Genomic DNA, 27,548 nt, shown 5'->3' with positions numbered 1-27,548 from the left:
AACCAGTTGTATGTTATTCACGGTTCAGCTCATGAAAGTTTGAGCTGTTCAGTTGTTCTGGGGTAAGACATGGGAAACAGCGTAAAGGGCCTGAACGCCTCTGTGCATCCCTCCGACAGCCTCCCGGGATTATAATGACATCATGAACTCGGAAGACAAGACAGGTCTCTGTTGCAACGCGTCCCGACAGATTTGTAGGCCATTCCGCAGGCTGAAGTTCCGCGTTTTCGCGCCGGTCAGAGTCGTCCTGCGATTGGCTGCCTCGTTTCTTGGCCGGCTGCCCCGCGGCAGAGCGATGACCTTGGCGGCGTGACCCCGGTCAAGGGCAGTGGTTGGCAGCGTGCCGGCAGGGTGATCTCTCTCGCACCACTGCGCGCAGGAGCATCAGGCGGCTGCAGGGTAAGTGTCGTGGACGTGTTCAATTCCTTTTCAGCGTTAATAGCTTTGCATGTGCTCCTCAAAGATGCATGTTATGCCTCATGTTGTTTAAATGGCCTCCGCACCAAACGTGATGTAAACAGAAAAGGCTATTATCTTTTGGTTATTCAGTATTATGAATCATAAGAGTTGTTGCGTGAACGATACTCGGCCTTCAATATACCTGTAGGTGCTGGTTAAACGACGTCATCAAACAAACAATGGCAATGCAGCATAGCCAATGCTTGCCTGATAACGTTGCTTTACTAACAGGTACCTTATGGTATGTTGAGGACTGTCTATTGTCAGCAAAGAAATCTACTCACAATCACGCATCAAATGCACCGAACCAACATACCGTAAACGCCCTTAACTGTGGTCACGTTGAAGTGAGTTAACTGAGATACTTATGTGTACATGCGTATTGCGTGATGACTTGAATTCTAGCGCCTGACCTCGGCAGCGTGTATGCGTCCGCGTGCGTCTGCCCGCACGCGCACAATGGCAAATCGCGGGAATACAAGCGTTGGACCGAAACACGCGGCTTTCACTTTGCACTCTTCGTACTTTCAGCTCTGCAAAGAACATACGGCGCGGCCAGACGTAAGAGTGAGTCGTAGAGAACATGCTGCTAAGCTTGCCAACCAACTACGGACTGCACGGACTCCCTGCGGACCAACAGCACGGTAATGTGTCCTGTTGTCGACCTTTCCGTCATGCTTTCATTTCCCCACATGTCCTTGGAACATGGAAGGAAGGTAGCATTGATACTACTCAGACCGAGCAGTGTCTGAACTATGGTGTATGCACCTTCCTGACGAACAAAAATACCGGCATGAAGGTGCTATGGGGTTGTGCGAATGTACGCAAAATATCGCAGAACATCCTCATTGGACAACCGTTTCTGTGGCGTGTTATCATAATGCTCTGACAACATCACAAGGATGGAGGAAGCGGGGAGGCATCGCAGAGGAGCAACCGTCTCCCATCTCTGGAGAAATTTGGTATTGAGTCCAAAACGTGACATGGAAAGAAACTAGGCAATGCTTGCTGTACATAAGTACTAGGAGGCTGCTGGAAAGCTAGGCAATACAATGCAGTTCCAACGCTGATCAACGTAATGTAGAGATAGCAAAATTAAGCGCGTTTCAGGCCGCCATAAGCCGCGTATCCAGACATGCAACCGAAATTCCTCGTGCTAATCTTCTCTTCTCTGAAAAATGCTCGGCGCGAGCAGACGGGAGATGGAAGAAAAAAGCATATCTTGTGCGATGTAGCGGTGAATGTAGAAATATATGACGCATTCACCCCAAAGATGATGTTATCCAAAGTATAACGTTGGTATAACGTTAGAACCATGCCGTTAAAGTGTGAAAAAGTATGACGCTACCCAGCTCCGAAAAACCGCCTGCATGAGCAGATCGTTATAATTACGTTAGTATGACGTTATTAGTGTGGTGTTTAAGTATGACAGTATGAGGCTATCCAGCGCTGAAAACTGCCTGCATGAGCCGACCGTTTTCAGAGAAGAGCAAGTAACCTAACCTAACCTAACCTAACCTAACCTAACCTAGTCCCTTGGCGAGACCCTCACTTCCCTGTCATTCGGTTTACATTTGGCAATAACACAATTGTTCGTTGCTTGTTTGAAAGTTCATGCCTTCTATTTTGTTTTTAGTCTGGACAAAATAACGTGGACGTCAATGGCCGACATTGTCTGTTCGTCCCTGCACCTCGGTGGAGCATCTGACACTATGGCCAATGTGTGGCAGGCGCGCGGAACCTCCCCCGTAATCGCGCCCAAGTGGCCTACCATTGACGGCCAGCTGGCCGTAAGCCGAGGTTCCAATGGACTGTCGATGGCGGCAATATGGGCGTCCGTGCCAAACCGTTGCGTGGCAGTTGGACTGAAATTGATGAATGAATGAACTGAGCTGAACTGAATGTTGATTGAAGTGCAATGGCGACGGAACGTCTGTGGGAGCAGGGGAGAGTCAACGTGATTTTGATCTAGTTTCTTTTTATTCACCATCATATAATTAATGTTAAGTGTTGATAGAAATTTGGGACGGGTGCCCCCTGCCCCTCCCTAATCTACCCCCCCCCCTTCTGAAGTGGTGGCATTGGGCTTCCCAGTAAGGTATCCCGAGCGAGCACTTTGATCCCAAAGTCATCCTTTCAATGTTTTTTAAAGCCTTGTATCCATACACTGTCGTGAGGGTAGTGTCACAGGTTGTTGTAGACAAATTCCTTTCGGCTTTTTGGCAATTTTCTGTAATCTTGAACTAGCGCAAGATCCGAATTCTCGGTCTAAAATGTATGGTTGTTTTTCAAAGAGTTGCCAGTTCAATTTAAGTTCAGCGAGCCATTCCTCGCCCAGACCTCACGAGCTTTAAGGCCAGACCGGACCATTGCTGTTCTTGCGTACACTGAGTTCGCCATTTAAGGAGACCAGGTCCCCAACGGGTGAATACTCAGTCGGTGTTACAGCCAGTCACGCACGTACGTGGGTGATGCGCAACCCAGCACACAATGCACTGTACCGGCAGACCCGCTTCCTTACAAATGACTCATGGTGATCAACTTCCACGCACAAAGCACGCATAATGATCGTTTGCTGGTATCATGCCATGTCTGCTTTCTGCCAACGACACATCTGCCCCTGCTCGATATACTGGCGCAGTCTTCCATTTGACTCGGAGGCCCTTACGCAAAACACGCTTATACTGCCGTGTCCGCCAGTACGCGCGCACGCGTACTGAGCGCGCCTGACTTCACACAGGTCAGCCGCCGCTGCGCGTCGTCTGTGAGCTGAGCTCTGCCACCGGCCTCGGCTGGCGAGACTCGCCAGCTCCAGCGGCCGAGGAGCTCCGAGAGGGCTGCCCGGCCTCAAACCACACCGCCGCGCTGGAGCCACCGAGCCCCGGGCTGACACGCAGCCCGTCGCCCCAGTCGCCAGCTGACGGAGTGACGTCAGAGTCGCCGGCTGGTGAAGTGACGTCAGAGTCTACAGCTGGTGAGGTGACGTCAGAGTCTACAGCTGGCGAGGTGACGTCAGAGTCTATGGCTGGCGGGGTGACGTCAGAGTCGACTACTGGCGAGGTGACGTCAGAGTCGCCACCTGACGAGGCGCCATCAGAGCCGGCAGCTGACGAGGCACTGGCAGAGATGTCACATGGGACGCAGCTGTCTGATTCGCTGTCTCGCGGGTCGTCCTCGGAGGAGCTTGACGCTATCCTCGGGTCGACCTTGTCTGGGTGGGTGCAGTCTCCCGAGGTCATGTCAGACTTCGCCCACGACAGGAGCACGGCCAGGTCTGAAATGGGCTTCGCTGCCGCCAGCCAGCCAGCGGAGTCCACCGCGAGCGCCGAGTCCACCAGGACCTCTGAGTCCACCGCGAGCACCAAGTCCACCGAAACCTGGTCTGAGTGGTCTGGAGCTAACGACGGAGACGCCGGTGGCCTAAAGGCGGCCGGTGGTGCCGATGAGGTCCGGGCGTCCCGCCAGCGGTACGAGAAGCTGTTCCACTACTTCCAGACGCTGAACGCGGCGGAGGGCTGCCCACTGGCGGCGGCCCGGCGCCTCCCGCCCGACACCGCCGGCTCGCCGCGGCAGGCGTCCCCCGAGCGCCGCGAGCCACCGACCCCTGACGGTGGTCACGGAGCACCGCTGGGGGCGTCGGAATCGACGGCTGGCCGGGCGGCGAGCGACGACGGCGACGGTGGCGACCCTGGCGGGGATGCCGCGAACTCGGAGGGGCAGGAGACCAGCCCCGGCTGCCAGTTCGCGCTCACCGGCATAGCGGACTACGTCACGAGCGAGTGTAGTGGAGACGTCGAGGAGGGGTGCGGGACCAGCGAGCCCGGCGTACCTGCCGTTGGGAGCTGCGCAACAGACGAGCCGAGCGAGTCATCCGAGGCTTGTCGCGGCGAACGGCACGCCGGAGCTCTAGCTGAACATACACGCTGCAGAACCCCATCCTGTCCATCCACTGAAGAGAGTTTCGCCGTGGCCAGGTGCACCACGCCTCCCAAAGGGATCGCACCAAAGGACTGCGCGGAGGCCCGCACGCCGATATGGAAGCGCTGGCGGCGGGAGCGTGCCGGTCAGCAGGAGTCGCCCCGGCAGACGGCCGTCTCCGCCTGGCACCAGGAGTACGACGAGCTGATGCGGCCGTGCCGGGGGGACGGGGCGCTGCCGCCGCCGGGCGGCCCCCGGCGCCGGTCGGCGACACCCTCACGCGAGCAGCTGCGCCATCTGCGCGAGCAGGTGTGCATCGGCTGCTCGCGCGCCTTCCCGGAGTCGAACTACTTCGACATCTACTACCACGTCAACACCGTCTTCAAGTGGTTCAACTGGAAGTGGGAAGCGTGATGCTGATGACTGGAAGAAGTGGCATTCGGCATTCGTAAGGGCGGGGTGTGGAAGGCGACCAGAAGCTGAGGCTGTTTGCCTGTGTCACCCGTTTAGTAAATAACGCACGGTGCGGCTGGTCGATCCCCTTCTGAAGACAGCGCGTTGAAGTGAGTCATCTCTACCGACGTCACAATGCTTGGCTTGTTGTTTTAGCGATTGACATGCGATGTACGCTTCGCGGCCGACATGGGATTAAGTGTTGTGATTATGGCGTTCGCTGGTCAAGAGGATCCACTCATCGTGAATTTAACCGAACGCTTAAGGGTGCGCTGATTTTATACCTTGACCTTGATCTGTCGGTCATGCATCTTTCGCTGGACCACGACGCATGGCCATGTGAGCGGCGAGTCATTTCCATGAAACATGTTTTTGTTGTCTTGTTTTGCAATAAAGTATGTTCTGCTGAGGCGTCCTACACCACATGTATTGTCCTGAACGACCACCAATTCCGTTCCATAACGGCCGCTCGTCGTGTAATTTATCGCTTGTAGTGGAGTGCCTCGCTTCACAGGGCGAGGGGCAGGCGTGAAGGCACACACGGAGCAAGGTTGTGGCCCCCGAATGTCGTTCCGCACGTGCTGGTGCGACTCTATTCTCCACGTGTTCACGTGCTCACTGTGTACTCCAGGTGGGGCACACATTATGCGCTTGCCATTCCGGTCAGTCATGGCCATAGTTTGACACGATGGCACCAAGAAGCTTACAGCCGTTCAGTGCGCACAAGACAGGTTTGGCTGGGCATTTAAGGTCATTTGAGTGAATTCGTCGGGACAAAGCTCGGCGAGTTCGCTCTTGAGGTTCATGTTCTTCAAGATGTTTGTTCCAACGCGCACCGGTCGCAGGGCTGAATGATGGCTGCTCTACGACGCCGCCAGCCTGATCCGACCTGGCGGCCGCGCTCGCAGTAGACGCGGGATTTTTGCTGTGTGGCGCCAGAAATATTTGTCGCTGGCCAGGTTTTGTGGCCGACTTTATTTGTGCCGGAACATCGCGCTTTGGCCGTGGTTTGGCCAACCATTGACACAGGTCGCAAAGTGCACTTGGCTTATTAGATAGCAGTGCGTGAGCTATACGAGTTGGGTAAACACATTAATATCCACATATACCTTGTGCAACTGGCTGGGCTTGACGGATGTGGAGGAAATTAGGGACATGGGTACGTGCCGTGGATACGATACGATACGCGGATAGACGTTGCCGAAGTACATAGTATGTGCTTGGGAAGATATCACGAAATGCTGCAGCTCGCGTTTTGTAGTCCAAATTGATTTCATTCATCCTACACTCGTAAAAATAAAAGCAAAAAGGATCAGTGCCGCCCTACCCGATTTTTTCTTTCGAAATGTAGAGCACATGCGAAAAAGATGCCAACGGATGATTGATGGCACGTACACCTGGTTGGGGACGGGTAGCAGGTATGCATGGACACTGCCCCATGGGAAGCAGGTGGATTCGGTAGAGGGCATCTTCCCCGTTAAAGCCTCCAACTAGGTGACACGGAACGCTGCAGCAGCGGTCGTGACGGCCCGCACCAATGGCGACGGCCAGTGCCAGGGACGACGGCCAGAGCCGGTGCCGACGGCCCGTGTCAGTGTCAGCGGCCCGTGCCTCGTGCCAGTGCCGACGGCCAGTGCCAGTGTCGACGGCCCGTGCCTCGTGCCAGTGCCGACGGCCAGTGCCAGTGTCGACGGCCCGTGCCTCGTGCCGACGGCCCGTGCCACGTGCCCGTGCCGACGGCCAGTGCCAGTGTCGACGGCCCGTGCCTCGTGCCAGCGCCGACGGCCAGTGCCAGTGCTGACGGCCAGTGCCAGTGTCAGCGGCCCGTGCCTCGTGCCAGCGCCGACGGCCAGTGCCAGTGTCGACGGCCCGTGCCACGTGCCGACGGCCAGTGCCAGTGTCGACGGCCCGTGCCTCGTGCCGACGGCCAGTGCCAGTGTCGACGGCCCGTGCCTCGTGCCGACGGCCCGTGCCACGTGCCCGTGCCGACGGCCAGTGCCAGTGTCGACGGCCAGCGTCAGTGACAACCCGTGCCAATACCGACGGCCCGTGCCAGTGATGACGGCCAAGTTAGTGGCTATTGCCGCTGGGTAGGACAGCATCAGCCCGACGAAACACCATCAGATCAGCGCGGTCGCTGTTGATGGAAGCGCGCAGCCGTCATCGAATGAGTCCCTTTAGAGCTTGGCAGGAACGAATCTCCCATTAAAAGTGTTTGCCGTTGTCAACTGCCGCGTCTCTTCATTTGACGGGACCTCTGAATGACGTGTCGCCCGCAGTGTTGCGCAGATCTGGTGTGAAAGATTTTGGCTTTGTGTGATAAGCTCTGAGGCACACTCAAGTGCACAGCAATGTGCGTGACAGCGTACCATGCTATGATAGAATTCGTGGCTGACCAGGACAGCCCCCCCCCCCCACACTTTTCAAGGTGGGGGGGAGGGGGCAGCAATGTTAACTGGCCCCCCACGTTTAAGATTAAGGTTGCATTCGGCTTACTTTTGCACTACATTAAACATCCATGGCGATTTACCTAGTTCACCAGCCATCTCCCTTAAGATGCGTTACCTTTTTCGTTTGCTCGTTGGCCATCGCTTAGAGTTACAGCCGCAAGACCAACGCCGCACGGCCTGGAGACTGCAACGCCGGGTGTCGAGGCTGTTATTGCTACGACTTACGAGCTCGCGTGTTCAAGACCATATTACGCAATGTTGTTGTAAGTAATCAGCTCTGACAGGATCTTGAGCATTTTAAGATGAACATGGGTTAGCCACGTTAATGCAAATTATGAACCTCAAGTCTACAGTATACAGTAGGGAGAAATCAATATCTCTGAAGAACACAGAAAACACGGAACTGGAGTCTAGATGTTGTTGCGTCAATGACGGTTCCTGTGCTGACCCGGAGCCAACTGCGCGGGTCAGAAGGCCTCCCGTGTCAGGGATGGGAACAATGTGATACGTGATATGATACATGAACGTGATATGATACATCCTTTCAATGGCCTCCGGATCGACCAGGCGATCCCACCCCGTACCACCATAGCCAGAAGACACTTAGCGATGGGACGTAATGGGCCTTCAGCCCTTGACCGAAAACAGTAACGTACCACTGGTGTTCTACTCAAGAGGCCCCTTGCCCGGAGGAAATAAGGGGTCTCATTATTGAGTAAATGGGTGTCTCATTATTGTTGAATAGGGTGGGACGAAATGACTTTTAGAAACGAGCAAGGTCATGCCATGTTTGCCTGAGAGCATTCATTTTTTTCAGAATGTAAGTTTGAAACAAATTACATCAAAAGGCTTGAACATGCCCGCCCGCAACCTCGAGAGCAAGGGCAAGGATGGTCTGGGTTGCAGCTTCCGTAAAATCGAAAAGTTTCGGCCACTGCCAGCGCCACCAGACGGCAGGCGCCGTGTTAATAATCTGTCTTCTGGATAAATAAATAGCTGCAAAAACACGACAAATGGAGATTCTACCTTCACCCTTCCAGTTCAACCAACAGATTCCAGCCCCACTTCGCGGTGCTTTAAGGGCCAATCCGTTCTTTTCATCAGTCTCAAAATTGCACACGTTAACTATGTGCTCAGACTGCCTTCTAAATGTAAGTTCTGATGTCATGAAGCGTTCAAAGATACCTTTTCGGAAGCGTCGTCATTTTCGTCCACCGGTGGGCCACGGCTATATATTACCTACTGGGCTAACGTTCCGCGAACTTAGGAAACTGCAACGCCTGGTGTCGAGGTTTTTGTTGCTAAGATTTGCGAGCGCTCAGGTTAAAAAGCGCGTTACATAAATTGTCACTAATCGACTCTGACTGAATGGTGAACAACTGCAGACAAACATGGCTTGGCCATGTTAAGAGCCATTGTTGAGCGCTCGATCTGCAATCGAATCTTCATCTTCAAATTTGGATCAAACATCTCGATCCACAATCTACCTTCACAATGTCCTCAATGTCTATAGAACACAGATAAAAATTTAATAAGGCTTCTGAATCCTATTGGTTTAGAAAGAGTCAACAAACCATTGCAAATTTAGAGCGCCGGTGATTTGTTCCATCCAGCCGTTCAGCAATTGATTTCTGCAGTTTATTGACCTCAAAATACAAACAATTGAGCTAGGAGAGCTCCTGGTTTCTGTTCTGGTTACAAGGTAAGAATAACAATAAAACGAAGAAAGCCATGTCACTTGTTAACAAGTAAGCTATATCGGGGGATTTTAGGGGATCACCATAAGATGGGCTTTTGTCAACCTGGTGTTCCCCCTTGGCTACGCCCCTGCCCACACACAAAAGCAGATCAAGTCGTGTACGTTGCATGATGGGCAGTTAAGTGTCCGTTGGGCCAATCCATACCTAAGGCAGACAGCTTTCTGGAGGCTGTTTTTTCTGCGATGGTGTGGTGTGAGGGAAGATAATTCGGAAAACATATTGTTGCAGGTGCTCAGCACATGTTTCATACACCATGCAGTAGTAACGCTGATCCAAAAGTATGCAACAAAGTTACGATCAGCTCGCAGTCAGTCATGCGGGAGACATCCGGGCCAGGACAGTGACCACCGACGGCGGGCAGCAGCAGGGCCCAGATAAGGAACATATGTGGCTTGATGCTTAAAAGAGAACCCCCAGTATTATGGCTCTTGTCATTGTTTCTAGCAGTTTCAAGCTCCAGAATTTGTTTCCGCCTAAAGTGCTAAGACAAGCCTTATCTCTTGAAAAGCGCACAGCGAAATGAAGGCGCATGAAAAATCCGTCGCATTGTAAGCCATCGATCCTCTTTCAAAATTCTCACCAGCCTATATCCAGGCCGTATTTTGGCATCTACACTGTGGAGGCAGATGCTTTCTCAATGACTCAAAATGCCTGCCCGCTCGTGGAATTTCGTCTCCTCAGGAAAGCCCATGTTAAATTGGACGAATAATCTAGGGAAGCTGGATAGCCTTATTTGTCAAATGACAGATGGGTCGAACATGCAAGATTGTGCAACAGTGAGAAACAGCTCTAGATGCTTATCTAGCATAGCAACCATGACATTTGAGTAAAGAGCGGCAACAACCTGCATACCTACCAACCCCCCCCCCCGGTCATCGGGTTGGCTTTCCAAAAAAGTTCCTGAAGTACACCCTGAGCTTCCCCCCCCCCACACTTTTTGAAACGTTCCTACACCTATGGACTGCTGTCAAGCGAAAGTCAACAAATGCCGGATCACGTCAGCAGTGTGACATTACTTCTCGCCCGCCCACCCAGCCTCGGTTGGGCAAACACTAGCCGACAAAACACCCGCCACTGGAAAACCTTTTCACGAGTACGGCGATCATTCTTGTGGGAAAAACAGTAAAACATGACTAACATTGGACGGTCTTCATACGTCGACTCAGGGCGAGGTGCGACCGTCCCGCTGGCCTCGTGGATCAACCGGGTACTGGTATGACCCGAGCACGACTCGGACCGCCGCATAAACGCGCACCTGCTTTCCGTTTTATTCGTATCAGCACGTACAGATTAATGATGTTCCTAGACACGGCACGACGTATGTACATTGTACAGGCGGCGGCCGGGCCGGGTGAGCAGTCGCGGCATGTGCGAGCCCCTCTCCCCTCCCCCTCCCTGGCGGCCGGCGCTGGGCCCGGGGCCTCCAGCGTCGGCCGCCCCGCACCTGTGGACGCCGCGGCCTCCCGTCGCTTGAGTGTGGGGTGACGGCGGGAGCCCGGCAGCGACCGCGCGCCGTCGAAGACGACCAGCCCGGGGAGGAGCAAGGCATCTTTGGGCGGAGGAGAAGGAAGGGAGCAGAGGGAGGGGGAGAGGGGGGGGGTTGGAGGGTTAAACCTCCGCAGCTGGTGAGGACACAGGAGTAAGATCGGACCTAATCCAGGCCTGACTTCAGTGCCCCGGGCCGTGCACCAGCGCCGGTACTACTCCCGAGCAGAGGTGCCAGTGGAGGTAGCACGTCGCGTCCGGCGCCCGCTCAGCCCGGGTGGAGTGGTCCAGGCCGGGCCGGAGCCGCTCCTCCAGCCGGGCCAGGCGGCGCGCCGCAGCTCATTACAACACGGCGCGCGCTACTTTAAGTAGTGTTGCATTTGACGGCCCGGCCGGCCTCTGGCATTCCGCATTGCCACCGGCCCCGCACGCATACACACGCACACACGCGGAAACACACGCACGCATACACACGTGCAGGCAGGCAGACGGACCGCCGGGCGGCGCAGGCCGACGGCCGGCATCGCGCCCTCCCCTCGGGGGTGGCTCGAGCTCCCGGCGCCTCACATCATCGGCACAGGAGGCGAACACGAGCAGACAGGTCAACAGACGACTGGCCAGACGGAGGCAGCGCGCGCGCGGCTCGCGCCCAGAACAGAGTGTCGCCACGCTAGTGAAGCGCCATCACGCCTAAAACAAGGCTGGAAATAGGCAAGAGCGACGGAAAACACGCCGTGGTTAGGTCGGTACCACACAAGAACAGACCAGCAAAACGCAAAGCAAGAGCCTCTCTCAGTGGCGGTTATGTAGACGGTTACAGGCGTAGTCAAATGTTCGTCTAAAAATAGCTTCACGTCGGCCATAACTATGCCCTTGTCTTTTGCATATGTACACAATCAAACACTTGCGTAGGCTCGAGCGCGCCGGAGCGAGACCAGGCCCGGGCGAGAAGCCGAGGGAGGCCCGCCGGACGTGGGCCGGCACTAGAAGCGATCGCCGCGCGGCGGCCGGCGAATAAATAAAGCACGCCGCGTCCGGGCCGGCGCCGGGCGACCGCGCGCGCGAGCGCCTCAACCTCGCGAAAGACCACGTAGACGGGTGCAAACTCACTGCTGCTTTGTATGGTGGGCGGTGGTGGCGGCGGCGGCGGCGGCGGCAGGCACATGCGGTGTGGCGCGGCGGCCGCTCAGTCCAGATTGTCCTGGAATATGAGCCTGACGTGCGGTGCCGGAGCGTTGAGCGGCGTGGCGCAGAACGGGCACATCGAGTGAAAGCCGTTGGTGCCGTGCGGAATCATGACGGCCGACCAGTACTTGACGCTCGCCTCGGACGCCATGTGGCCGCACGGGTTGAACGCGTACGTGGGCGCGTCGCAGTCGACGTGGAAGCAGGGCTCCATGCCCATGCAGAGGCGCACCACCGGGCCCGTCTGCCGGCGGCCGAGCGTCAGCGTCAGACTCCGACTCCGACTCAAGGGTCCCGGCGCTCTGGAACTCTGGATCCGGGACTCCGGGGGCGGATGGCGGAGCGGGGTGCGAGAGAGAAGGTCCGGACGGACGCCGACTGGAGCCCAGTAGCTTGGGAGAGGCGCGGGGGCGCGGGATGAGGCGACCAAGACCAATCTTCCGGCGATGGATGGAGACATGGCCCGTCATGCACAGCGACAAGGCGCTGGAGACGGTGGCAGTGAGCTCGGACTGGACAACACCGGGTACAATGTACCGTCTGTCAGACGTAGGGGAAGACCGCGCAGACGGCATGAACACATCACATCTGGGGATCTAACGAATGCGATATCCATGGAAATTCTAGCACAAAGTCTAGCGCAGAACAATTATCCATTTGGGCTATGCTCCTGGTGGCTCGATGCATCTGACAAGGTATGAGTAATGGCGTCCGACGAATCGTCACGAGAACGCTCAGACCAGGTCCCGCGGACGCGCAGCTGCATGCCGTGAGCAGAGTCGGACCCCTCAGTAAACGGCGAGAGCACGACGGGCGAGCGCCACGAAACAATCCGGATTGGGGAACGGTACGCCAAGGACGTCAGACGACTGAAACAAAACGACGCGACGCGGCCCTCCGGGAGTGAGCTGTCGGCCCAACCACAGCATCCGATGAGTCCGGCTACCAGCGCGATGGAGGCGCTCGAAACCACAAACAGCACAGCGTTCGAACAAACGGCACAAACCGCACAGTCGCGCACCATCCCTCTCCCCGATGCATCCCTCAGCCAGCGGCGCTCCCTCCCTCCCTCCCTGGCCGCGCCTACCTTCAGGCACATGGGGCAGGTGCGCGAGTCAGTGCCCTGCTCCTGGCCCCACTGGTGTCGTCCCTGCACGTGGCCGCAGTGCAGGTACACCCAGGGCTCGCCGTCACCGCTGGCCGGCGCCACGGACTTGCGCGGGATGACGAGCGTGTTGAGGCCCACCTGCCACGACGGCGGGCGTCAGGCGGGCGGGGCCGGGGGCGGCGCGGCTCGCGCGGCTGCCGAGCAACGCCCGTCGCTGGCGCAGGTGGCGGCCGGCGCCGGCTTCGGAACACGGTAAGCACGCGGCGTTCTGGGCCCTCTAGACACCCAACAGATAACATCGCGAGTGACGACGAGGCCGCGCACGAGGGGCTGGGAGTGGTCTAACTAGGAACTAACTAGGCACAACCTAACAGCAATGACTGCCTCTGGCGTGGCGACGCAGGTGCGGGCAGGAGCTGCAGTGCTGAAACATGGACACCATCACCACCACAGCGATGTGTTTAGCTGAGAGAATCTACAGGGCATTAGCGGTCCACGCACGCAGCCGTGCCTGGTCCGGGCTCTGTCGGGGTCTGATCACCGAAAAGACAGACTGCGGCATTCATCGACTGAGATCGAACTACAAAACAGCTGCATGTAACACATTCGGCCGAACACACACACGATACGCCACACACGAAGATGCCAACAGCTGCTGAAATGTCAAACGGATGCGCAGCACGCTAGTTGGAAAAAGGAAACCGCCTTCAGGAAACTAGTGCGTCGGCATGAGCTCCGATTTGTTCCACAATCAACACAATCAACACTTCCCATTCCCTGCCTCACACCCACAAACCCCGCCATCCTGCGATTCCCGTCTGCCGCCACCAGACGGCAGCAGCGGGGGCCGTCGCCGCTCCCCTGCTCACCGGACACTGCGGCCGGCCGGCGTTCAGGCGATCCACCATGCGCTCCAGGTCGTGCTTGGTGGGCGAGCGGCTGAGCCCGTCTGCGGAACGCCAGAGCAGCGTGGCGCCGCACAGGTCCACCAGCGTGCCGTCCTGCAGCTCGCTCGTCTGGTCCTCGATCTGGCCGCGGGGAGGCGCCACCGTCAGACGCGCCGGGCCCGCAAACGCGGCACTGCTCTCTGCTGATGCGGCCACCGATTGCTGAGCGGGTGGCGGTGATGTGATGCACGTTTTAGAGCTGTTGTGCACTGCATTACGGGTTGATCGCGTCCAACCCAATAAAACATCGCGGTAAGCAGAAAATGTGGCGTGCCCTCGGCCCCAACACTCCCAAATTTGGCGACATGGGGCCTCTCCGCAGCGTGTCCACCAGAACAGGCCGCAGCTCCAGGCAGCTACCATCACCGGGAGCGTCAGCGGCCCGGCAGGAGACCTCGCCGCCGCCGCCCCGCTCACCACGCAGTCCAACAAAATGGAGTCTCGGGCCGCGCGGCCAAAAACCGGACGTCCGGCGTGCCGGATCGGTCTGTGCAGCGTCACACAGGCCGGCGGGGTCCGGACTGCGATTCCGGCGCCGCGACGGAGGCCGCGCCGTCCCTCCATCCGCCAGCTGGCGACTCACTGCCCTCTGCTTACCTTACCTCGCCCATGGACAGCAAAATAACTACAGCATCTACGCCACATCGTCTTCTGTCTACGAACTGTTAAGTGTGTACGCAAGCAGTGGTCTCTTGTGCGCACGCCACATGATGCATGGTGTGTACTGCACCTCGAGCATCGTCTTGTATCCCACAACGTATTAAAACTGCAGTATTCAATGTCAGTCCTCCAAGGCCTACCGTCCACTGCACACCACCAGGTGATTTTGTTCAGCTGCGTGTTGTCAGCTGAGCACCCGCCGCAGGCCGGCAACCCACTGAACATTCGCCGTCGTCACTGGCGAATTACGACTCACTCGGCTGCGGGGGCCATGTGACGTCGCCTGCCTCTCACCCTGGCGGGAAGGGCGGGCAGCGCGGGAAATCGAATCCCGTATGTATGGTTTCCCAGACGCGCACCCACCCACCGAAAGCTCCTCCAGCTGCGTGTCATGACACTACCGTAGCGCCCGACCACCTCCCCCCCCCCCCTCCGCTCGCTCTGAGCTCACCTTGATGCCCTTCTGCGCGGCGGAGCGGGTGGCGCGGAGACCGTACATGCCGCCGCCGACGGACACCTCCATCCAGGGGCCAGGCCGCGCCTGGCCGCCGCAGAAGGCGCCTCGTGGGTGCATAAGTAGGATGCCGTTGGTCGTCAGGCCGTCGATGATACCGTCCGTCTCCCACTTGGTCGCCTTCTCCTGCGGCAGCGGTGGCGGCGATCGTGTTACGGCAGGCAGCGCGGGCTGGGAGGCGCCGGCGAGGGGAGGGCGGGCACGTGTGGCGGCCACGGCGGCCGGGCTGCAGAAGGTTCACTGTGCAAGCAGTGAACCCTCACTGACGAGTTCACTGAACCCGTGAACCCTAAGACGGGGCCTTCTGCGCATGCAGCAGGCCCCGTCTGACCTGCACAGCCGCTACAGCCGTTTATGGATAGTTGAATCACACAGAAGAGAGGAACTCGAGTCATGTACTTCTTGCTATCGTACTATGACATTGTACTACATCATCTACATCGTATCTACTACAACGTATGGTGCTATCGTACTATCATAGTTCTCCGTGCCTACTATCTCTTCCGGATGATGCGCAATAACTTAGTCCGTGGACATTCATAACAGCGTCGTCTTGCATTTCCTACGGCATCTCATCTAGACAAGCGAGGAATTCGCGCAAAGACGATGCAGTGCAGTGGTACTCCCAGCCAGCCCGACGATGGCCATAGGCAGCTCAGGTCGGCCGCTCACCCCTACGGCAAGAGCACGCGGGATCCGTCCCCGCACCCACAAGAGGCCGATGTTGGGGCAAATCAGTTTCGCTTTCCTGAGATGCGAGCAAACAGCAAAGTATACCGCGAGACACATGTCCGCCCTCGGCCTGAATAGACACGTTAACAGTTCCACACGTCGCAGGCACGGCGTCGGCAGTCTGTCGCCACGTACAGCCCACTGAACACGTCCACAGTACACGCCTTCATCCGAGCACCGGGCCAAGCAAGACGCCGGCTAGTCCTCCTACGCGTACTTACTAAAGCTGAATGAAGGGCCTCGGCCCCGACGCTCGCCATCAGCAGGCCGCTGGAAAAGCTGAGCATGCGTCCCGCTTCCAGAAGACATCACACGCTCGATCCTCGCACTGCGCCCAGTCTGAACCTCGACAGCACGTCCCCCGATGTCGACACCGAGCCCCGCCTCCCCTCCACCCAGAGCTGCCCCCGGCCAGCCGCCCGACATCAGCTGTACCGTGCCGGCTCTCACCCCGAGGAAGATGTTACGTGAGGAGTCGAAGCCGGCGGCGTACACGTTGGCCTTGAGGGTGGCTCGGTTGACCAGCAGGCGGCAGGCGAAGCGCGAGATGGTCGAGTGAACCACCTTGCTGTCGCGCGTGTCCTCCGTCTTGACGCCCGGAATCGTGTCCAGCACGACAAAGTCGATCGGCGACTCCGACGAACGGCCCACCTGGCGGCGCACGGAGGGACGGGGTCAGACGGCCGGAGAACGGGGTAAGACACCTCGGAACGGTGGTAGACGGTCGGGGGACGGGGTCAGACGGCTGGTAGGCAGGGTCAGACTCCGGGGGACGGGGTCAGGCGTCTGGGGGACGGACTCAGACGACCGGTAGGCTGGATCAGACACCGGGGGACGAGGTGAGACAGCCGGTAGGCGGGGTCGGACGGCCGGGGAACGGAGCCAGACGGCCGAGGGACGGGGTCAGACGGCCGGGGACGGGGTCAGACGGCCGGGGACGGGTTCAGACACCGGGGGACGGGGTCAGACGGCCGAGGGACGGGGCCAGGCGTCTGGGGGACGGACTCAGACGACCGGTAGGCTGGATCAGACACCGGGGGACGAGGTGACACAGTCGGTAAGCGGGGCCAGACGGCCAGGGGACGGAGCCAGACGGCCGAGGGACGGGGTCAGACACCGGGGGACGGGGTCAGACGGCCGAGGGACGGGGTCAGACGGCCGGGGACGGGTTCAGACACCGGGGGACGGGGTCAGACGGCCGAGGGACGGGGTCAGACACCGGGGGACGGGGTCAGACGGCCGAGGGACGGGGTCAGACGGCCGGGGACGAGGTCAGACGGCCGGGGACGGGTTCAGACACCGGGGGACGGGGTCAGACGGCCGAGGGACGGGGTCAGACGGCGGGGGACGAGGTCAGACGGCCGGGGACGGGTTCAGACACCGGGAGACGGGGTCAGACGGCAGAGGGACGGGGTCAGACACCGGGGGACGGGGTCAGACGGCCGGGGACGGGTTCAGACACCGAGGGACGGGGTCAGACGGCCGAGGGACGGGGTCAGACGGCGGGAAGGGGGAGGGACCAGGCGCGCGCGGCCAGCCGGCCAGACGGAAACGGTATCGGCACACAGCGGCTGACCGGACACTGCGGTTAATAATTCACAGAACTAATGTTGCCTGGTGCACTTCTTGGAGACTGGTGACGGTCAACTGCAGACCCTCGGCCCAGCCGGTGCTGAGAAGTGGTCGTCGTCGTCATTGGGGCTCAACGACGCACTGAGCTATTGAGGCTTCATGGCGTCCCTCACCCTGGCAGGGTGGGCACTGTGGCGAATCAAACCCCATACCTCTGGTTTCCCAAACGAACCGTGATAAGCGCAGACGCGTCGGCCACTCCACTATCCGCCCCCTACTGTGAGGCGATCAGGGCACGCGGGGTGACGGAGGTGCGGCGACGACCATCCGACGCGCGTCGCACATTCGGCAAGACACAAACTCTGCTGTCGGACACGAGTCCGATGCGCCGTTTCACCGGCGTATTCCAGAGTTGAGACCCGGCCCACCTGGCGACCGAAGCCTGTCAGCCTGTCAGCCTGTCAGAGGCCTGTCAGCGTGACGGTGCAGCCCTCGCCAGAGCTTCGCTGACTCGGCCACGGCGACGTAAGGCCAGTCACAACGCTGGCGCAATGGCCATAAACAAACGACAGCGTCGACAACGATCGAAGCGGCTCGATGACCCGTGCACCCGCTCCTGGGAGATCGCGCCGGCCCGGCCCGGCCCGGCCCGGCCCGGTCGACCCGTCAGCACGCCGGAGCGTGCTGGGCCCCGTCACAGCTCCGGCCGTCCGGCGGTGATTGCGGCGCGCGCGGCCGGCAGGCGGATGTGGGGCCGTGTTTGCCACATACGGGGCTTCCTCGGTCTGGTAAACTTGGCGCGCGGAACAACACAAAATCTGACAAAAACCAGAATGTAATGCTCGTGCAGCAGCGTTTCAAGGGCATTCTTCACCGAAAGCACGTCAGCCTCAACACCTCCTGCGACCACACGATCTCACAATGCTGGAACTGTCGTCCTGACGTTCGTCAGCTTTGCACCGTCTACGCGAACACCAACGCGCAACGTTCCGCTGCTGCTGCCTCACAGCAGCGCCGCGGACTCACCTGGAAGAGATCAGTGTCGTGGTCGGCCGAGTACTCGACGATAATGGCCTTGTGTCGCGACAGCGTGTACGAGACGCTGTGTTGACACCGGTCCCGCACCGCCTGAAACCGAGGACCCGCCGCTGGTCACGGCACGAACGGCTGGGCTTGCCGAGCGACGGCGGCGGCAGCCGGGCCGCCGAAGGGCGCCAGCTGGCGGCAGCGTTGCAGCGCGTGCCAGCTACGATTGCACCTTGGCTTACAAAGAAGACAATGCCTGCAACTGGTTCGCCATAAAATAAACGTCAGCTCAGCATGTTCGCCTGTTGTGCACATCATTAGCATGGTTGATTCCAACAGCCGAGACGTTCATGGTTAGTACACCTCAGTCAGCGCAGCGATCTCAACGCGTCATCGGGGGTGTATGTTTATACCGCCGAGCAATGACGAAACCAAGAGCAATGTTTCCCGCAGCCGAGATGTTCGTGGTTAGAACAGCTCATTCAGCGCAGCGATCTCAACGCGTCATCGGGGGTGTATGTTTACACTGTCGAGCAATGACGAAACCAAGAGCAATGTTTCCCCCAGCCGAGACGTTCATGGTTAGTACAGCTCAGTCAGCGTAGCGATCTCAACGCGTCATCGGGGATGTATGTTTACACCGCCGAGCAATGACGAAACCAAGAGTAATGTTTCCCGCAGATGAACAAACAAAATTGCATCATGCTAGTAGCGCTTAAAGGCGTGACAGTAATCGAGTACAATACCACAGCTAATGAATGTAATAACACAGCTAAAATACAGCTAATACACACGGTAGAGCGGCGGATAGGGCGAACCGGCCCAGTTCGCAGCCAGAAGGGCGAAGTTCGACTAAACGGGACACTATCAGACAGGACGAGAGGCCATTCCCGGGCCACCAAAGATGCAGTTTGCGGTCTTTGTAGCGCCCCAGCTCAGAAGACAGGCTATCAGATGATGAGCAACGCCTCATTTTCCCCTCCCCGCCACCATCTCTTTCTCCCGATCTCGATTTTATTTGCAGGCGTGGTTTTCGGATCTCACTTGTTTACACCGACATCGGCAATTTAGACAGCTTTCAGACAGCACATAACGAACACATTAGGACCCGTTCTTCATGGATGAACGCCGTTCCCCGAGATACTGCCTATGACGCCAGTGGCAATAATATTCACGCACACACAAGCGCAATACCGGCGCACGCCGCTCTGACGTAGCCACAGGCGGTGTCATCTGTGACAATCTGGAGTCTTTGAAAATCAATTCGCAACTTGCGATTTGCCGCGTATCAGCACCGCCCATGACAAACGCCTCTCTTGAGCCGAGCTGCAGCAGAGGACGCCGCGCCGGTCCGTCAGCGCTGCGACTCCCCTGGAGCCCATCCCGCGTGGCTCACGCTGACATTGTGCTGGACCGGCGCTGTCTCGATGGTCTCAGCCCGCTGAGGTCGGCCCTTCAGCGCCGCCGGAGCCGCAGCTTACCATGCATACAGCGCATCGGCTGTGGTGCTGCTGCGTCAGGGCCGAAATTACGGTTGATGAACGACACCAGCAAGGTTGCATTGGTGCCACTTGGCATGGAGTTTATGAGATTGCATTTCATGGTAAGCAGTTGCATTAATTTGCTGGAAATACCTGCAGTGAGGCTATTATTTTTCATTTCATTACCAGCCTGCAATGGTCAGTGGTGAGTGACCTAACACAAATGGGTACTTGATTATCTCCAATGCTATGGAAGCAACAAACATGACCAGTTGCTAAGAATCACGTTATGCTCGAAAACGGTGACACTCCAAATTTGATATTACTGCTCACGGTCCGTAAAAGGAACTTTCAGCGCGTGTGCCCGCGCGCACATACTCAGTGGTACGCACCGTTGGCCGAGAATCACCAAGCTTGGTTCAACCCGACCTAAACCGCATCCTCAATCCTCATCTTAAATCCTCATAATCCCCTCTGGCCGTGACATGTCGGTAGCGCCAACCGAGCGACAGGTCCAGCAACAGGCAGATCGCCCCCCTGGCCAAACAACGGCAATCACGGAGGTCAGGGCCGGGCCAGACATCACAAAAACGCCGCTCCGGAGGTCAGCTGGCTCGGCCAAGCGCCCGGGACAGGCGCTCGGCGCGGTCACCTCCGAGTGTCACCGGCACTCCGAGTGCGGCCGGCACTCCGAGTGTGGCCGCGTCGCCAGATTAGACTCGTGACGCTTCACCAACCGGACAAACAACCCGACGCTCAACATCGGCCGGCCGCTCCGCGCCGTCCAGGAGCGTCGCGACCTTCGCACCGGCGAGTTATCAACGCATCTCATCGTGACGAGGCTGTTGCGATCACAGCCATCGCCGCCCGCGGTGCCGGGCCCTGGCTCAGGGCGTAACTGGAGCCAGTCAGAGTTTCCTACGACCCGCATCGAGCCGAGGACAGCGGGCTCACCGTTGGAGGGACGCTTGCGCTCGTGCGCAGGGAAATAGGGCGCAGTCAACCACGGGAATGGCAGCGGGACACATATTTGCCGAGCGTATCTGTGCCAACGAATGCCGGACGTGAAATACAGCTGCACGGTACGCCAAGGCGGCGGCCGAAGCGATCACGTTTCCCAGCACGCAGCAAGCGTGGCGTCACCCTCCAGTGCATGTACCCTCAGTACCGCTGCCCAGTGACGGGGGCAAGCATGATCACACACGCCCCAACGGCATCGCAAACTGGCGTCGGCTACCCCAGCTGTTTGCACCGACACCGCTCTGTCAGCTGCAATAGGTTGCATCCGAGGCCCCACGCGGCCATATCTAATCGCAACGTGTCGCTCCTCACTCAGACAGCCCCCGGCGAGCCGCGTGACGCGGCGGCCGGCCCGACCGGCCCCGCTCCCGCAGCTCCGTCCGTTGGCGATCACAGCCGGGCGTCAGGAGCGCCGGCCGGGGAGGCGTCTCGCGGGACGCGGCCGCCAGCTAGCTGCCGCGGGGTCCGGTCACGCCGGGGTCGGCCGGTGCCACGGGCCCCGCCGGCCGGCCGGGGCGGTGGTTCGCGGTGTCGTCGGCCGTCGTGGCCGGCGCGGCCCTGACCGGCCTCAGGCGGGCGCGGCTCTGCCCGGCCCACCCGGCGTCAGAGACGGACCTGCTCGGCTCGCGACACACTTCGCCGATCAGTGACGGCTGCGTCCACTTCACCGCCCGCTGCCCAACCCGCCCCTGATGCAAAACTTCCCGCACTCAGCACTCAGGTGCGGCCTGGCCGGCTCCGCGCGCCGGCCACCAGCCAGACCCCGGCCGCGGAGCGCTCACCTCGGACATCTGCGGCTGCTTAACCTCGTAGTAGCGGGCCGGCTTGACGCCGTTCGACACCAGCCGCTTGTGCAGCAGGAACTTGGACGGTCGCCGCTCCTTGTCGCCGTGCGCCAGGATGCCATTGTAGCTGGCGGACGAGCAACACGTGCGTCAGGCGGGGCAGACCGAACACACCACGAGGGAACGTGCCGCGCGCGAGTCAGTGCTTCTCTCAGGGTACACAGCACGCAGAATCGCACAGCCCCCTCATGAAGCGCCGGCGACTGCGCTCGTACATGTAACGTCCAGGGAACCCGGCTCCATCCGGCTATCGACCGGCGCGACGGATCCCGTATGTGAAAGCTCACGCGCACGGCCAAACGACGGTGCGTTTAAACACCGCTTACGAAGGCGCACAGGCGCATCACAAGTGTAAAGCGGCGGTGACTCACTGCGGCGCACCTGCGACCCGTCCGGCGCAAATAACACACACGCACACGGCGCGCAGCGGCGCCCACCAGTCCCCCACGCCGCACGTTCGTCACGTTCCAGCCGAATCTCAGAGCGCGCGGCGCCACCCGCGCGCCGCCCGCGCTCCCGTGACGTCACTGGCGGACTGCTGACTCACCCGAGAATGACCAGCTCGCCGTAGCGCTGGCCGGCCGGCCGAGGGGTCACCACCAGGTCGTGCGCGGGCCCCGAGGGCATGCCCTCCGGTGGGTCAGTCTCGGCTCCGCTGGCGAGCGTACGGCCGCGGTCAGCGGCGTCCGGCCGACGGCAAAGACGAACAGCGAACGGGTGCCGTAGCGGCAGACACGTGATCAGGGTACAGCGACGGTCATAGGGGACGGAGCTGGCCGCCGCCGCCGCTGGCACGGAGGGGGGGGGGGGGGGAGGGCGGATAGCACAGGCGCGATGACGCTTGAACGATTTGAAAGGTCAACACGACGGCGGCCAGGTGCAATGTTTAGGCGCACTTGTGTCCTTTGGGACGGGGGCAGCGACCATCCTCTTTTCGCATACCGGACAGTTTTCTGCACTGACAAAGACGGCCTAAAAAATGTGTATATCCGCCGTGGACGGCGGCCAGTTGGCGCGGTGTACGGCGCGGCGTTCACCTTGTTACAGAGACCTTCCTCGCCACCGTAGGCCGTCGCTGCTACGCGGGCGCTAACTGACTGCTTTCAAGCCAAGGGTCTGGGCCGCGTTGGGGCTTAAATAGAGCATGCCGGTGAATATCTCCCAGTGCATCACAGCTGACTACTATCTCCGTTCAATATACCCTGTAAAGATGGCAGATTCTATTCGGGCTCGACAGCTGTCGGGGTCCCTTCAGCTCAGTTCCGACTCACGACTTACTGTTCTGGCATTGCCGCGTCCATGCAGTGGTGAATACATAGGATTCACAGCTGGTCCAAGCCGTTAACTTATCTGAAACAAATAAAGGCCCTTTAGAAGCAAGCCGTGCAACACACACACACGAAGCACGCAGCATTGACAGGCTCAGAAACATCTGGTTGACGCAGCAGAAATCCTACGCTACGCCGTACTCCCATATGGCATTGATGTTAGGATGGCTGCGAGGTCCGCCTGCAGGAGACCAAGCTGACCATTACTAGGGAGCCAGCCTGAAGAAGGGCCGACGACGTCTGACCCGGTGGGTCCCGAGCTTCCGGGTCTGGTCTGCCGCTGTATCGAGACGCCGGGTCTGGTCTGTCGCTGTCCCGAGCCGCCGGGTCTGGTCTGCCGCTGTACTGAGTCACTGGTCCTGGTCTGCCGCTGTCCCGAGACGCCAGATCTGGCCTGTCGCTGTACCGAACCACCGGGTCTGGTCTGTCGCTGTACCGAGCCACCGGGTCTGGTCTGCCGCTGTCCCGAGCTGTCAGGTTTGGTCTGTCGCTGTATCGAGCCACCAGGTCTGCTCTATAACGCCATCTCGAGCCACCGGGTCTGGTCTACCGCTGTCTAAAACCACCAGGTCTAGTCTGCCGCTGTCTCGAGTCTCGAGCCGCCCGGTCTGGTCTGAGGTCTCCCACAGCCAGCAGGGTGTTCAGCGCGGGCTGTTCCCGTCGTGGCCGCCCTCCCAGCTCCCGCTGGTCCGTGAGCGGCGTGATGGCACGAGGGTCACAAATCACAACTGTCGCCGGGATCACACGACTGTCGCGGGAGTCATGAGTCACGACTGTCGCGGGAGTCACGAGTCACGACTGTCATCGGGGTCACGAGTCAAGACTGTCACGAGTAACAGCCAACTGTCACGGTGGTCGCGAGTCACGACAGTCATGAGGGTCACGAGTCAACTGTCGCGGAGATCACGAGTCATGACAGTTACGGGAGTCACAACTGCCACGGGGATCACAAGTCACGACTGCCATGGGGTCAAAAGTAAAGACTGTTACGAGTCACATCTGCCGCAGGGGTCACGAGTCACGGGTCACGACTGTCACGAGTCACGACTTCTACTAGTCACAATTGGCACGGTAGTTACGAGCCACGACAGGCACAGGGGCCACGAGTCCCAACGATCAGTGGGGTCGTGAGTGATGAGTCACAGGTCACGAGCCACGGCAGTCATAGGGGTCGCGAGTCACGAATATCATGGGGCCATGAGGAACGACTGTTATGGTGGTCACGACCCATTTGCCATCTGGTTAATCACACTATGTTTTCCCATGTCATTACATGGTCATATATTTTTGCTAATTTTACATACAGACTAATGCTTGACTAGGCAAAACCAGAACTGACACAAGATAATCTGCTAGATTTTGTTAAGCCAGGATGTAATGAATTCCCTTGCATGCCTATATGAAACCCAAGCTATATGCTATCTACAAACCAGTTCTAAGATGTTTCCTTTTCTTTCTCCTTGAGTCAGAATCAGTCAACTGAAACATGTACTATGCTGCTCAGCTGTGGTCTCCATCAATACAAGGTGCTTTAAATGTTGATAGTGATGCTGCTGAAGCAGCAGGAGGCACTAGTATACTGACAAGACACTTAAAACCTTGTTTTCAAATAATGTGAAATGGTTGGTGACAACATGTCACATGGCCATGCAGTGACAAATGACCCATGGTGACAAAGATAGTATGCATCATTCTCAAAGCAGCTTAGTGGGCATATGGGAGTAGCTTGGGGAAAACACAATTTATCCAGCCTTTTTTTAGCTCAGAAACAGCAACACCTCCATCTTGAAATGATGACAAGTCAATGGGCATCTTGAGAGAAGAGTGTGATGCAGGCCTCTGAGGCCCCCAAACCAACCACAAATCCTTTGCATTTATATTCTTCATGGAAACCAAACCAAACCAAACACAAAAGTCATTTTTTTCTTGAAACCACAACACATGGGTACATTTACATTGTGCATTTTTACTTCTTGTTCCAATGCATTTGGTGAGTCAAAAGGTGATATGAGTTGTAAGGTTAATTTGTGTAAGCAAATGGCCTTTAATCCATACCAGATAAGCCAACATTATCAACCAAACTTAGCATCATACCAAGGCTTTATTATGCAAACAGTGATAATGACAAAGGTGACAAAGCTGGCAACAACATTTTAGCATTTGTGGGACAAGTTAACTGTCAACTTGAAAAAACACTCAAGCTTCATATGTGACCATCTCTCATATTTTTTTACAGTGCAGGAGCATGACATGAATGTAGTTCAGAGAACAGACAACCTGCTCACAAAATCTTGAGAAGGTGGCTCAAAAATTTGGGTTTGGTGGCTTCATCCAACAATATCTACGGAATGCAGCAGACATCTTGGATACGCCTCTGATGCCAAAAAAGGGTGAAAATGTTCATGATCCAGGTGAGATGGGTGTTTTTGCAGGCATTGTGCCTTAATGATTCCATCATCCATCCATTTGTATTCCATTCATTCATCCATTCATCCATCATATGATCTGCATTGATATCCAAACATGCCAAATTTTGGTTTTAACATGGAAGCAATAGGAGGTCATCATGCACAAGTGCCACTGGCATGGCAACATGTCATATCAAGACAAATAATTTAAATGAATTAGGATATAATTTATGATAAACCACATGCAACTATAAATTGTGATGTGCCTAATGCCTTTAATATGGCTGTTTATATATTGCATTAGCAATGGGAAGAGGGAGCGTGATGACAGTGATCAAAGCATGACCAGAGGTTGGGGAGGTGGGGGCATGGGCATGATAATGCTGCACTCAGGCATGGTTTCAAATCATGCCACACTATTCTATGCTTCAAAATGTGAAATTCAGATATTATTGGTTTCTCTAACAACAAACAATACACCCATCTTCCCTTCACATCTCTAGCTTAATTAGGGGCCTATCAGATGTTACCTTTTTGGAAAGTTGTGATCCACATAGCACAGCCAGGGAGGAGGAGTGGGGTAGATGGGGGAAGGCATCCAGGCAGACCCAGGGCTAATGGCTTAAAATACATATCAGACCCCAGACAACAGTTCATGTAAAATTAATTTTTACATTCTTCATGGTAAAGAACATTAAATTAAATTGAAAAAGCCCTTCTCTGCACGTTCTTGAACACATCGCATTGGCTGCTTTGCCAATTTGTTATAGGCTGCAACAACTAAAATGCTGTCATAACAAGACAACCCCTATCCAGCACTCCACCAGCATACTGGCTGTCCAGTGGTCTCATAAAGCTTGTTGGCACCTATCTATTACCCTTTGATCCCAGATTACCCAGATATCTGACCTGCCCAGCCCATTTGTCAACCCTGAGACACATAAATGCTGGGTTGCCCACCACCCAGTTTGATGCTCATTGGGCAATTCTGAGTGACAAGATGAGTGACTGTCAGTGCGCTCAAGCCTGGGATGTAGTCCCTATGTGGCACTCCCTTCTCACTGAAGATTTACTGCACTTAGCACTTGACTGTACATCAAGTATGTAAAACACTCAATATGAAAATAAGGATGCTGTACAAAGCATGCAGGTATGTTGTAACTTTCCATCCATCAGCCAGTAGGGTTCTTGAGTGAGCCCAGTCTGTTCAACAATTAATGCTGAACTCAAACCCAACCCTGCCAATCATTTTGACACCCTCAGCATGCTGACAATAAGACATATGAAGCTATCCATCTGAGTCTTGTCAGCCACGGAACCTACAGTACCATCCACCAAATATCATCACGCGCCAATAGACTGAGCTTATGCAGCTAACTCAGTTAGAAACGCACGACGAAACCTTAACAAAGGCATCGAAACCGACGTAAAGGACAACGTAGAAACATCTAAACAAAGCTTGAAATGTTGTGGCAATCTTTAAAAAGTCACAAAAACAACCCTTGTCAATAACTTACACGACGCCAGTCACGGAAACACGCAGCACGTGGCACCAATTCGTATTCTCCTCATACAACCCTTCCTCTCACAACACTCATACCCCGATACCTCACAGACACCCCGAGCTGGGACCGCTGAACCCCTTGCTTCCTATGCATTTGTGTGTTGGCATCTAACGCACTACAACGACGCCAGCTGGCTACACAGAAGGCTGAAAACGAGCTGCTTTTTCTTTTGTAATGGCGATGGAAGCAAAGCTGTACAGTGTCACGGACGTGGTTTGGTCCATATCCATGATGCAAGTTTTGGCTAATATTTTCGTCATTCTAACTTGCCTTAAGTATAAATAACACATATAAACAAAACGAGGATTGCCGGTTGGAACACGTCGGTATGTAGGGTGGGATACAGAAAGGAGTGTGATCATTTGTAAAACCATCGTGCAATAGCCCAGACACTTCGTACTGCATATTTTATGGTCTTCGCACAGATGTTTTGTACTTATTTCAACGTTCCTGTCGTACTTCGCTATTGTATATTTAAGTACCTTTCCCTATCAAGAGAAGGACATTTTATAGCTGTACGGGCAAAGATATAAGACTCCCCAAACATTTCAAAAGATATTTTAAATATGAAAATTCCTTATTCTAGTTGTCTGAATTAAAAATGTATCGCAAATAACTTTAAGTCTTTTATC

The 27,548-nt window shown here is 56.8% G+C and overlaps 1 protein-coding gene and 1 long non-coding RNA gene across 3 annotated transcripts; one reads left to right on the top strand and one right to left on the bottom strand.

The window, feature by feature from the left end:
• The first annotated feature begins 308 nt into the window (after positions 1-308).
• LOC119093691 (uncharacterized) lies at positions 309-3,438 on the top strand. The gene is made up of 3 exons (XR_005093659.1): positions 309-399; positions 991-1,103; positions 3,200-3,438. It is a non-coding gene; the product is annotated as an uncharacterized LOC119093691 (long non-coding RNA).
• Positions 3,439-10,295: 6,857 nt separating this feature from the next.
• On the bottom strand, positions 10,296-26,988 carry Pli (E3 ubiquitin-protein ligase pellino). 2 transcript variants are annotated; one of them, XM_037216239.1, is made up of 11 exons: positions 26,869-26,988; positions 24,374-24,422; positions 22,894-22,965; positions 22,163-22,270; positions 21,553-21,682; positions 18,270-18,371; positions 16,122-16,322; positions 14,877-15,065; positions 13,688-13,846; positions 12,798-12,956; positions 10,296-11,954 (listed from the first exon to the last, which is right to left on the bottom strand). In XM_037216239.1, the coding sequence occupies exons 3-11, from the start codon at positions 22,914-22,916 to the stop codon at positions 11,712-11,714; spliced, it is 1,314 nt and encodes a 437-aa protein (XP_037072134.1). In that variant the 5' UTR covers positions 22,917-22,965; positions 24,374-24,422; positions 26,869-26,988; the 3' UTR covers positions 10,296-11,711. The 2 variants fall into 2 exon arrangements, with proteins under 2 accessions (XP_037072134.1, XP_037072133.1); XM_037216238.1 differs by lacking the exon at positions 24,374-24,422.
• Between the last annotated feature and the right edge of the window lie 560 nt (positions 26,989-27,548).

This window comes from Pollicipes pollicipes, unplaced genomic scaffold (assembly GCF_011947565.3).
Source record: "Pollicipes pollicipes isolate AB1234 unplaced genomic scaffold, Ppol_2.1 Scaffold_4002;HRSCAF=4701_pilon_pilon_pilon, whole genome shotgun sequence".
NCBI lineage: Eukaryota > Metazoa > Arthropoda > Thecostraca > Pollicipedomorpha > Pollicipedidae > Pollicipes > Pollicipes pollicipes.
Note: the sequence above shows the minus strand (reverse complement) of the source record. Positions and strands in the feature narration are given on the sequence as shown.

What these genes read in the sequence shown, in the direction of transcription:
- Pli (XM_037216239.1), bottom strand. Translation starts at nt 22,916, where the DNA reads ATGGACGCGGCAATGCCAGAACA. An exon ending in AGCAGCCGCAGATGTCCGAG is followed by an intron (nt 18,372 to 21,552) that starts GTGAGCGCTCCG and finishes CCTCGGTTTCAG; the next exon opens with GCGGTGCGGGACCGGTGTCA. An exon ending in CACGTAACATCTTCCTCGGG is followed by an intron (nt 15,066 to 16,121) that starts GTGAGAGCCGGC and finishes CCGCTGCCGCAG; the next exon opens with GAGAAGGCGACCAAGTGGGA.